This window comes from Stegastes partitus, unplaced genomic scaffold (assembly GCF_000690725.1).
Source record: "Stegastes partitus isolate 25-593 unplaced genomic scaffold, Stegastes_partitus-1.0.2 Scaffold73, whole genome shotgun sequence".
NCBI classification, from domain to species: Eukaryota; Metazoa; Chordata; class Actinopteri; family Pomacentridae; genus Stegastes; species Stegastes partitus.
The window spans coordinates 143,139-155,495 of record NW_007577804.1 but is presented as its reverse complement, the minus strand read 5'-3'; the positions used below and the strand labels follow the sequence as shown (position 1 = coordinate 155,495).

The following is a 12,357-nucleotide window of genomic DNA, read 5'->3' as shown; positions in this document are numbered from 1 at the left end:
TGTAAGTGTGACACATTCATGGAAGAGGCCGCCTGTTGGTGATCTGATTAAACGGATGCAGCATTTATTTTGGCAGAGTTGTAGTTGAGAAATTTCAGCACAGGTTCAGTAACAGCGCTGTGTAGCCGCCCAGCTGAAACCAGAAGTTTACATACACGTTAGAAAGAGACACTCAAACCCTGATTTGACCGCTCATAAGTTACTTCAGGCCCAATTTTTTAAAAATTGATTTTTCGTCAATCATTTATCGGTACCCTAACTTGAGCAGGTGTTTTTCAGGGTTTCCCACCAGAGTTGAACTTCAACATTTTAAAGCATGTTATTACACCTTTACAAACATATTGGTGAAGAAGCTTTGATCAAATGGAAACACATTGTAAGCCTTGATTTGGTTCATTTTCCTGATAAAACTGGACATGACACGTGGTTACTTACAAAAACCATTTCAAAGTTGAAAATCTGCCAATTTTTTCTATTTTTTAACATTTTCGGCTCTGAAAGATTGTTCCATTTTGGTGATTTTTTTTAAATTTTTTTTAAAGATAACGTGCCTTTTACAGTGAAACCATGAACTACACATGGTAACTCCAAGGACCATCTGGAAGTTGAAAACCTGGAAATTCTCTAATTTTTCAAAGTTTTTAGCTTAAAAAAATTGTGTTATTTGGGGGATTTTTTAGATGACGTACCTTTAAGACGCGGGTATTTTTTGCAATGAAACCACTAATCACTCATGGTCAATTTGAGGACCATTTGAAATGTGAAAATCAGCCATTTCCTCTGTTTTAAGACTTTTTAACTCATAAAAATGGTTTGATTTGGGTGATTTTTTTTAAAGATAACATACCCTTAAAACGTACGTAATTGTCCTGATGAAACTAGATATTCTTAATGGTTACTTCAAGGACTATCTGAAAGTTGAACACCTAAAGTCATTCTGTTGTAAAGTTTTTAGCTCTGAAAAATGGTGCAATTTTGCTGATTATTTAAAGATAACGTACCTTTAAAACTTAGCTAATTTTCCTAATGAAACTGGACATCACACATGGTTACTTCGAGGACCATTTGAAAGTTGAAAATCAGCCATTTTTTTCTATTGTTAATGTGTTTGACTCTGAAAAATTGTGTAATTTTGGTGATTTTTACAGATCCCATATCATTAAAAGTTGGGTTATTGTTGCGATGAAACCATACATCACTCGTGGTTGATTCGAGGACCATCTGAAATGTCAAAACTAGCCATTATTTCTGTTTTTAAAGGTTTTAGCTCCTATAAGTGATGTAATTTTGGTGATTTTTTTGCGGATAACGTACCTTTGAAACCTGGTTTTGTTGGTCAGAGGGTCACTACAGAAGCCTGTGAGCTCATCATGAGTAAACGTTGGAGGTCTGTGATGTGCTTTGTCTTATCGGCGGGTTTGTATCGTACCTGCAGGATTAAAACATGTCGCTAGCATCAGATTGGCGTTGGAGTGAGATCAGGGCAGCGCCGCCGTCGTAGAGGAGCTTCTCGTTAAAGCTCCGTCCTGTCAGAAGCTCAAAGCTGCAGATAAATGCTTGTGGTGTAGCCTGGTGCCGTCCTGGAAGCGTCCCTGCTGCCGGCCTCGGCATCAGCATCAGCTTCACTCTGACGCTCAACACCTGGAGACGTTGGCAGCTTCTCTGTCTTCAAGGACGTCTTCCTCGTCACTTTATTCCACTTTTGTTTTGGGCGACACAAAAGCTCTTTGACTCCGTTGAAGTCGATTTAAAAGCCTTTTTTGTTCCACTGTGACCTGATGTTTTAATGGTGAGCGTTACACTGGTCCCAGTTCATCTGAGTGGACTCGTCTTTGTCGCGTTGTGTCTCAGTTCTGCTCATTTTCAGTCTCAATTTGTGTCTTTTTTCATTTTGTTTGTGTCTCACTGCTGTTATTTGTCCCATTTTTGTCGTTTTTTTCCGTCATCATTGTCTTATTTGTGTCCTGTTTTTACTAGTTTGTCTCATTTGTGTTGTTATAAGAGTCATTTTTGTGTTGTGCATCTGGTTTGTGTTGTTATGAGCCTAGTTTTGGTGATTTGAGTCTTTTTTTTTGGTCATTTTGTTTCTCATTTGTGTCTTTTTGTGTCTCATTTCTTTTGTTATGAGTCTTTCTTTGTCGTTTTGTGTTTTTTCGCGTCTGGCTTGTGTCTCCTTTGTGCCATTTTGTGTATTATTTGTATTGTTTTGTGTCCTGGTTTTGTCTTTTTTCGGGGTTTTTCCCGTTCATGTGTGGTTAACATCACATGGTGTCTCCTAGTGTCATTTTTTGTTATGCTTTTATTGTTTTTGTGTCTCATTTGTGTCATTTTGTCTCTTTTTTTGATGTTTTTGTTTCATTTGTGTCGTGCTAGTGTTGTTTTGTGACAGGTTTTTTTGTCATTTGTGTCCTGTTCGTGTCTTATTGTGTCTCATTTCTGTTATATTGTGTCCCTTAGTGTCAGTTTATGTTTGGTTTTTGTGTCTCAATTCGCTTTTGTTTCATCTCATTTGTGTTGTTTTGTGTCTTTTTGTGTCTCATTTGTCTCTTTTGACGTTTTTTGTTTCATTTGTGTCGCTTGGTGTCTCGTCTGTGTTTTTCATTACATTTTTATAGTTTTGTGTTTTGCTTTTAGTTTGCGTTAAGAGTCCATTTTTTATGTCTTGTTTGTGTTGTTTGGTCTCATTTGTGTTTGTTTTAAGTCTCCTTTTTCACACTGTCAGCCGTCGTTCATGTTTGACTCCAATAATCATCAGATTTTTACAGTTTTTACTCTCTTTGTAAGAAGTTTGTGTTTGTACTGAATCTTGGAAGGATTTGGTGAATTAGAAAACGTTTAGAAAACCTACATGTTCTCTTCACATTTTGGTGAACTGACCAGCGCCGCTCTCCAGAACTTTATTCTTCACATCTTTTCTATTTTCTCGCCACCGTCGGCGTTCTGGACCGAATGTTTCTGACATCATCAGTTTCATTTTGAAGTTTTCTTCTGGTATCAGTGTTCAGGGCAGTTATCTGTGAACAAGGAGGAACAAAAAAACAAACTCATCTAGAGAAAGGAAATGGAAAAGCTGCCTGTCAGTCTAATCGGGCGTCAGAGCGGCTCTGATTGGACGCCTCGTCTGCACCGTGACTCTGCGCCGCTGGAAGGTCTTTGCTGCTTCGGTCCCGGAGACAGACGGGGAGGAGACGTGCTATTAATCTGAGAGGATTTCAGCGCCGAGCTGATCAAACAGCCGCAGCAGCGTTCGGGCTTCGTGCAGCTGTTTGTCGTGTTTGTGTTTGAATAAGTCGGAGCTGAACGCTCAGCTGGAGCCACCGAGTCCTTCTGGTTCGCTGCGAGACTCCAACACATGTTTCTGTGAAGCGACGCGCTGAAGTCTGGAGCAGCAGACGAGTCGCAGGCATCAATAAGACCCTGAAAGAGCACCATGGAGTCACCCAGAGGTGCAACGACGCCTCAGACAGGCTCATCTTTACCCCCAAAGCATGCACATACATGCAGGCACGTTTTTAGATTGAGTATTTTTAATCTTTATGTGCGTTTTTATTTTTGTTTTTTGCACACTGTGGGACTCGAAGCGACTACGTTTGGGTTTCTGTGTCTGCTCTGCACATGCAGACACACTGACAGTAAAGTTCACTTTGAAACAGGAGCTGCAACAACCAATCAGATGATTGATTAATACTCAGCTATTACAATTATCTCCAAACTATTCTGATTATCGGTTTGATTATTTAAAAAAAGAAGTTCAAGCTCTCTGAAATGTGAATAATTTGGTCTGAGTTCTTTTTCTGATGATATTTAAGTCCATGGAGTAAAGATGTCAACAACTAGCTGCAGATATCTGTTACAAAACAATATTTAAAAATTAAATTCAGTAAATTAATGTCAACGAGGTGCAGCTTTGGCCTGTTTTTGTTTTTTTTGTTTTTTGTTTTTTGTGTTTGACAGTCAGCATGTAAATAATGAGTATTTTCTGTGATTTTGCTGGATGTTTAGTTAAAATTAATTCATGAGTTAAATAAATAAAAAATAATAAATTAAATTGATTAAACATTAATTAAACTAATTAAATGTAAGAAAACGGGACAGTTTTTACAGAACACTTCATATGCATTATTTTCCTTTTAAATTACATGAATAACAATATTTTCTGCTAATTTACATTTTTTGTACATTGTAAATGTAAGTTAATGAATCTTTTTTGTGTGATTTTACAAGTTATTATCTGGGATTTAATAAAACTGAAAAAAAAATGGAAAACAACTGTAGAAAAAAACAGATGTACCCTTTTCCGATCCTTAATGTGCCATTTTTCTTTTAAATAATGGAAAAATCTGTAACTTAAAATAATATACAGCAATAATAAATAAATAGTAAAATAAAAAAATGAAGGTCAAACCCTGTAAAAGAATGAATTAGCACTAGTAGTAAAGAATACAGATCTTTGATGTGGATGTTATTTACAGTTTTGCCCTGTTTTTATCGTTAACATGTAAATGAATACTTATTTTCTGTGATTTAACAAGTTATTATCTGTAATTTAATTCTCTTTTAAGTCACTTCTTACAACACGATTTTATCGGAGAGCTTTTCCTGATTTCATCTAAGTTTTATGTTTTACAGCTTCTTGCTCTATTTGTGTGCTTTTTACTTTTATCAATAATTCCGTGTGCTTATTGTATTTTAATTTTTATTTCGTTTTTATTGGAAAGCACTTTGTAACATTTGCTTTGAAAAGTTCTCGATAGATAAAGTTTTTTTATTATTATTATTATGATTGTTATTATTTATGAAAAAAAAGGACAATCTGTAAAATAACAACACATTTTTCCAAAAATGACGCTTAATAATATTCATTTTTCACAGCGTAGCCTCCAGATGACCCCGTTTTTTTTTTGTTTGTTTGTTTGTTTTTTCTTTGTCTGTTTCAATTTTATCACCAGAAAACCAGGAGGTCAATTTCTATGACAGTTTTGTGCCTTTTTAAATTTTTTCCTTTCGCTTCACTGACTCTCAGTGTTTATTCTCGTCTTCTATCATCCCAAACATCCCAAACATCTCTTGTCACATCTCTGCATCCTCCTCCTCCTCCTCTTCCACCCGTCAAACCAAAATAAAAAATCTGAGCGTACACGATGAGATTTTCTCCCCGTTTTTGGTTTTTTTGTTGTTGTTTTGTTTTTTCTGACCGGTGTTTCGGCCTCTCCTCTGCAGCTTTCATCGCTTCCTCACCGGGGCCGCTGTCTTGTGCCATTTGTTTCAGTTAGCGGCTAATGTGTGCGGTTGTCAAAAGCGATTGGCTCCGGTGGGGTGAGGCGCGCACTCCCGAGCGCGGCGGACAGTAAATTGTATTTTTCCACAGAGTTATTAGGCCATTATTATGGCGCTAGAAGTGAACAATGCCTCCTCGTCTTCACAGGCGGACAATTAGAATCATCATTAATCGCCACTATCGGCGCATCAGCGGGGCAGAGGGGGTATAATGGAGTTATAGACCACTTATGGGCTAATCAATCAATGCAATCGCTAACTAAACTGTCTTTCATTGTGCCAGAGCTGAGTGGCTGGTCAGTGGCTCAACTCGGAGCATGTGAGAGGAATGTTTATGGGACGTTCTTTGTGGTAACGTCGTCTCAACCGTTCATCTTCAGGTCATTTTCCTGTGTTCTCTCGATGTGGGACGCTGAGCAGCTAAACGTGCAGATGTTTCCTCTCGGGAGACCAAACCGGAGCCAAAAGTGAAGCGATTATTGCAGCGTGATGAATGCGGGCCTGTTGTCTGGAGGAGCCGAGCGAGACGATAACATGTCAATTCTGTGTTTGCATCAACGGCTAAAACGTCGATAAATGCAGCTCCGGCCTCCGCAGCGTCCTCCAGGCCAATAAAACTACTGCTCAGACGGCCCTGAGTGCAAACGGACAGACGAGCTTGTTAGCGGCGAGAGTGGCCTGCAGCCGTAATCACGAGTTTCTTCTTCTTCTTCTTCTGTGTTTCCTCCCAGATGACCCAGGAACAGTGCACTCATAGGAACAATGTCCAGAGTTCAGAGAAACCACAAGTTTACAAAGTGGGAATATACGGCTGGAGGAAACGCTGCCTTTACTTCTTCGTCCTGCTGCTGATGATCCTGATCCTGATCAACTTGGCTCTAACTATCTGGATCCTAAAGGTCATGAACTTCACCATAGTAAGTCCACTTCTTCTTCTTCTTCTTCTTCTGCTGCTGGTAACATGTGTCTTGTGATCTTTGTGTTTTTTGTTCGATGATCTGACGTCTGTTTTAACAAGCAACAACCTCGTAAAGGTTTCATAGAGGCTTTCAAGCGCAGTTCTTTTATTTGGTTTAATTGGTAGTTTGCAAACCAGTGTGGAGGTGCACTACCGCCACCTGCTGGGCTGGAGTGTGGAAGAAAATTATACCGAACTTGGCTAAAATATATTACATTGGAAAATAAAGGCTTCTTTTAATATTTTCTAATAAGTATTTTAGGAGGCGGTGCAACACAGTTCATGACACTTTAAAAAATTAAAAATAAACAAATAAATAAAATCAGGCAGCATCATTTTGTAATATGTAGAAAAATAAATTAAAATAAATCAATATGTGTTGAAAATGTTGTAACATTAAAAACTGTAAAATAAATTACAAGTGAAAATAACGACAAAAAATCTGTAAAATAATCCTGGTTTTTTTTAGCCTTATTTGTCGTCTTGCAGCCACACCATAAAATAACTTTTTTTTTTTTTTTTTTGTAAAAATACAGATTTTTTTTTTAAGTGCAAACATTATTTTAGTCAGAGTTTTCTCAGTCCACATGTACATGAATACTTTTTCAAACATAATATATGTATTTATATAATCTGTAAAACAGCACTTTAAATTAATATTTTAGTATTTCTATTTATTATGACTATTTGCAATTTTTAAATCCTTAACTTGCACCGATTTACTCACAATTTACCAAATATTTGTAAAACAAAAAACAAACAAAAAACAAGTCACAACATTTTTTTTAGCTGATTTAAATGCAACAAAAAAGTGTTTACAAGCAAATGTTATATAAGAATAAAATCATTATTTATAAAACTAGATTTATTTTAATGAGGATATTATGCACAGTTTTGGCCTGTTTGTTTTACAGCTAGCATGTAAAATGCTTTATTTTTAAACCAACTTTACTAGTTATTATCCATAAAATAATCTTATTGTTGTTGTTTTTTTCTGATTTAAATCCTTTAACATATAGAACAAACTACCATCTACAGATTTTTGATGGACATGTCGTCTCTTTTTTACTTTTAGCTCATAAATTTAAAGCAATTATTCACTGATTTTAGTGGATATTGACTGTGATTTACCAAAATTGGGAAAATTTGGAAAATAAAAAAAATTGCACAATTAAATACAGTTAAAATGAGTTTAAAAAGTTTTATTGTTTTAACATTAACAGACAGCTTGAATACAGAAATGAAGTTTTTCTGTATTTTTTCTGCCATTTAGTTGTCAAGCACATAAAGTGGATTAATTTTAGTAACTTTATTGTACTTATTGAGAAAAACAGCATCTGATTAGAACTCCGTATGAGCAGATAAAGTTTTCATCCTAAATCTGTTTCTCTATGTGAATACTCTGTGATTCCATGAACACATGAATGATGGATGTTTGAGTCGACCTGCTCAGATTTTCCTGCAAAATTCATTAAATCTCCACCTCTGACGCTCCTGCTGCCCGTTTACGCTGTTGTTCATGTTGTATTTATGACAGATGTGTTTGCTGCGTTTCCTTACTGGCTGCGTGTTGATTGCACATCGTGGCTCTGTGGTTGTTGGTTGTGTGTTTGTGCAGAAGGTTTGACTTCTGGTTGTGTTTCTGAGGAAGCAGCACATTGGAATCACTGCTTCTGATCAGCTGCAGGAACCGACTTTACGATTTGCTCCTGTAAAAAAATACAAAAACAAAACTAAAAACAACAGGATTTGTTGTCTTCCCTCCGAGAGCGTTTAGCAGAACAGAACCAGATCTGAAGGAGAAAAACTCCAGAACTGTCGCCCTCCTGCTTTTCTCAGAGCTTCGCCGTTCTCCACCGTTACATCAAACAGAAACAACGCTCGGCGCTCGGAGACGAATCTTAACCGAGAATTACACAATACGCTCGTTTGCATTTACTTCTCTGTGTTGTTGAAGCCGAGCTGCTGTTTCGCACCAAACTTCCCACAGATTTAGTTCATGGAGACAATCGTCTGGTTTCTCTCTTGCTTCTTTGTTCGGTGTTTGCATCATTACTCGTTATTATTTTCCTGCACAGATCTCCTCATGAGTTCCTCGTCAACAAATCAAACGTATGAACAACTTCATGTTCATGTCAAACTGATTCCAGGAGCCTGATGCAGGAAACTTGTGCAGGTTCAACAGCAGATACTAAAAACGTCAGCACAGATTTAACCTTTCTGGTGGCATATTTTTAGAAGCGTTGAACCTTTTTACAAAAATAACATTAAAAAGATACAAAATAAAAAAATAAATCAGCATGTACAGCATTTTCCCAAGTGTCCACAAGTGTTACCAATTCATTTTTAAAAAAAAACAAAAAACAAAAAAAACCATAAAATACAACACATGCAATACATGTGCACAGCCTGCAGTTCAGCCGGAAACTTCTGGAATTTTTGTCATGTGACTGTTAATCGTAGCCGAGTCACTAAAAGCTTCATGGATTCACCAGCAAGTGCAGAATTTTTAGTTTTTTACAGAATTTGGTTGGAGCCAGTGGTTTATATTTAGCAATTAAAAAAAAAAAAAAAAAAAAAAAAGTGACATAATGAAAATAACAAAACGATAATTATTGTGCTGAAATATCCCGATTCCAAGCTGAGATCTGGGTAAGTTTCCGAGAGCAGTTTAAAGACAGTGATAAGCTTCACAATCCAATGATTCTCTCTGTTTTTGCAGTCGCTTACTCTGATAAATGGTGTGATTTTAATGATTTTGTAGAGATTTTAAACCGGAGATTCAGAGGGTACATTCATGCGCTGAATGTTGTGAAAACTTTATTTAAAAAAAACAACAACAACAAAAAAAAAAACAACGTCAAGTGAAAAGAACAAATGAAACAAAGACAGGCAGGGAGGTAAAATGCAAAGTAAATAAAAACGTTAGTGATTAAGTTTGCAAACAGCCTCAACAAGTCATCTGTTCCGTGTCAGAACGTATCTCTAATGTGGCGTTTGAGGCTCCGTGAACTTGACGTCACGTTCATTTTAAAATCTGTGCCCAGACCAAAGATGTCGGTCTCGTTATTCCGACACGAATCCACGTCTGCGGAGCTGCTGTGTCTCCAAAAGTCCTGAAAATGAGCTTTAAGCGACTCTTATCTCACCACGTTCTTTGATGTTCTCACTGTTCTCTCTCTGCTCAGCGTTCATTTGATGAGTCAGACGCTACAGAGTGCGACACACAAATACATTCATATATATATATATATACACACAGCACATACAACCCCACACATGGTTGCCGCCGTGAATAAAACATGAGGTCTGCTTCACAGCGGCGCTTTAATATGAGATCTACATAAATCAGAAGGCAGTTCCTCAGATGCTGAGCCGTGTGTTCTGACAGAGAGCTGCACTCGGAGGCGCTAACGTTTTTAATGCGTCAGCCTCCCGATTATGGAAGAAAAAACATTTAAAAAGGAAACGTTTGAAACGTGGTAGATAAGTTTAAAGAGAGGATAGTGTAAATCCAGAGAGCTCGGTTTACCTCTCAGGTTCTAATCGGTTCTAACACTCAGTCCTGGTAGACGGCAAATGTGATGATTTAACTGTTTCCGAATAATAAAAAATTCTATTTTGTCATTAGTTCTGTTTTTTTAAACGCTGCCATTCACAAATCCTTCAGCACTTCTTCAGAAACTAGCTCTGAAGTCCTTGTTCAAGCCCTCGTCTGAGGCTTTGCAGACTCATTTAACTGATTCTGATCAAGAAATGATGAAAACTACACCATCGATGTCTTCGTCCACCCCGTCATCCCAGACTGAAGCTGGATTCGTGTGGAGGTTTGTGCAGATGTTCGTTGTCCCCTGAGGATGACGTCTAATCATCCCCTGACTTTTCCTGTAGTGCCTTAAGGAGATGTACGATGAACAACCTCAACATCTGCTTGGATTTCCACCAAATTCACTCCAGACATTCACGTCTCCCACACAGTTTAACTTCAAGACCATGAGCTGACGTTTCCTCAAGCTTCTATTGTTTCTGCTGTCAAGCCTGAAAAACTCACAACGATCCAGTAATCCTTTGTGTTCTATGCTAATTAGACATTATTAGCATGCTAAGATGCTGAACTCAGAGCTGCTAGCTCGGCTGTACGCTTTTATTCAACATGATGCAAACAAGGTTAGCAAAAGTTAGCTCACATCTGTAGCCTCCCTGTGCTACATCATTCTAATAAAGCTAACAGCTGCTAAAATAGCCTTAAAAAAAACAAACAAAAGAAGAAGAAATAACTGTATAAGTGTGAACATTTTTAGCATAGCAAGATGTTATTATGATAATCAACGGTTCAAATGGCTTTAAAGCATCGTAACGTATGCAAACTGTTCTCGAAACAGCTGCATCCTTGTGCTTCCACTGTACTCAATGAAACTGGTGCAAATGTAAATACAGACCAGTCGTCTACGTAGATTTCTTACACGATGTGTGCGACACAAAAACGGGTCATTGATTTATATTGAACTGAGCTTCTGAGGAAAGTCTGCGCTGACATCTTGTCAACTAAAGACACAACAATTTCAAAATAAAAGCTCACTTTCTTGTATGCGCTGCAGGTGTTTACGGTGGCCCAGAAATGTCACAACAAAACAAAAGCAACAACAAAATAAGCCACAACGCTACAAAATTAACCACAACGCTACAAAATTAGCCACAACGCTACAAAATTAACCACAACGCTACAAAATTAACCACAACGCTACAAAATTAGCTGCAACACAACACAATGGCTGCAACGGAAGTTGTTTTTTTTAACCTGGAAGTTATACTGTGAAGTGCGCAGCGCCACACGAAGTGGTCAGAAGCTGGAGATTGTTGGAAACAACTCAAAAGTAAGTAAAATACTGATGGCAAATAGTGTCCATTAATCTCGGTACGCGCTATTAAAGCAGTTGTTAACTTTGATTTACAAATAAAGAGTCATTGCTTGTTTGACTTGTTAATGCGGACACTTCCGTTGCAGCCGTTGTGTTGCGGCTTATTTTGTAGTGTTGTGGTTAATTTGGTTGTGTTGTGGTTTATTGTGTTGTGTTGCGGCTTTTGTTTTGTTGTGACACTTCTGGGCCACCGTAGGCGTTGGTCGCCAAATCACCATCTGCTCCATAGACGGTCTGCAAATGTGACACAAGAGCATAAATGTCGAAAATGTCTCCAGAATTTTGACCCATCAGTCCGACTTTATTTATGGAGCAGAAACAGAAATGTGACACAACGGGTTTAAAACAATACAAACGTCCTCCTCCCCGACCCCAGTCCTGCAGTCACGTGATCAATAAAACACTTGGATTGAAGACCCGAGAAAACGCTGTCCTATATAACACACGCAATGAGGATAGATGAGATAAAATGAAATAAAATAAGCTAGATAAATAGATCTATTATTAAAACAGAGGTAGAGATAGGAACAGAAGTCAAAAATTACATATGAAAAAAAAAAGAAATGATGAAAAAGAAGCGATAAACTACACGTTAAATACACTGAAATATGTAAATAGGTGAATAAATAGAAAAGTCAATAAATAAGATTAATTCTAAGAAAAGTAACAAATAAATAAAATCTGTTAAAGCCGATCTGAAGCCGGACGACGATGTGAAGCGTCACCACGTTCTTGATCCTTCTGATTCTCACTGAGTCGGCAGAAATCCTTCAACGAGATCAGCAGGTGCTCGAAGCAGCTAAAACTCACCGACTTTGGAGCGGGAGGAAGGTCGGAGGTATGAGGAGATGAAATATTTACTCTGACTGCAATTACAGAAACAAGTGTGAATAATGGATTTGGACAAGCGGTGGACACGGAGAGTGATGCTGGTGTGTGCGTGGGAGGGAGGACGTGCGCGCGTCTGAAAATGCGCCGCCAGAAACTCTTGAACTAGATTTAACCTTTGCAGCTGTCGAACCTTAAAGCGATCTGTTCCTCTGAGTTTTTTTTTTTTTAAAGCGTTAATGTGAATTTCATGTTGGCACTTATCCATCCTGCTTTCAGCGGACGTTAAATCTCTTCGACCTCCGACTCCTCCGGTGCAGTCTGGTGGAAAAAGAGAACTTTGGCTGCAGGTGCAACATTTTTAATTCTCTCTCT

General features: G+C 37.9%; 1 protein-coding gene across 1 annotated transcript in view; it reads left to right on the top strand.

The window, feature by feature from the left end:
- Positions 1-12,357, top strand: part of sgcd (sarcoglycan, delta (dystrophin-associated glycoprotein)) — a gene marked incomplete at its 3' end in the record, with an annotated part of 189,887 nt that overhangs the window by 35,505 nt on the left and 142,025 nt on the right. Inside the window, exon 2 of the mRNA XM_008276462.1 lies at positions 6,009-6,194. Coding sequence (XP_008274684.1) covers positions 6,009-6,194 — 186 coding nt within the window. The remainder of the gene's footprint in view (positions 1-6,008; positions 6,195-12,357) is intronic.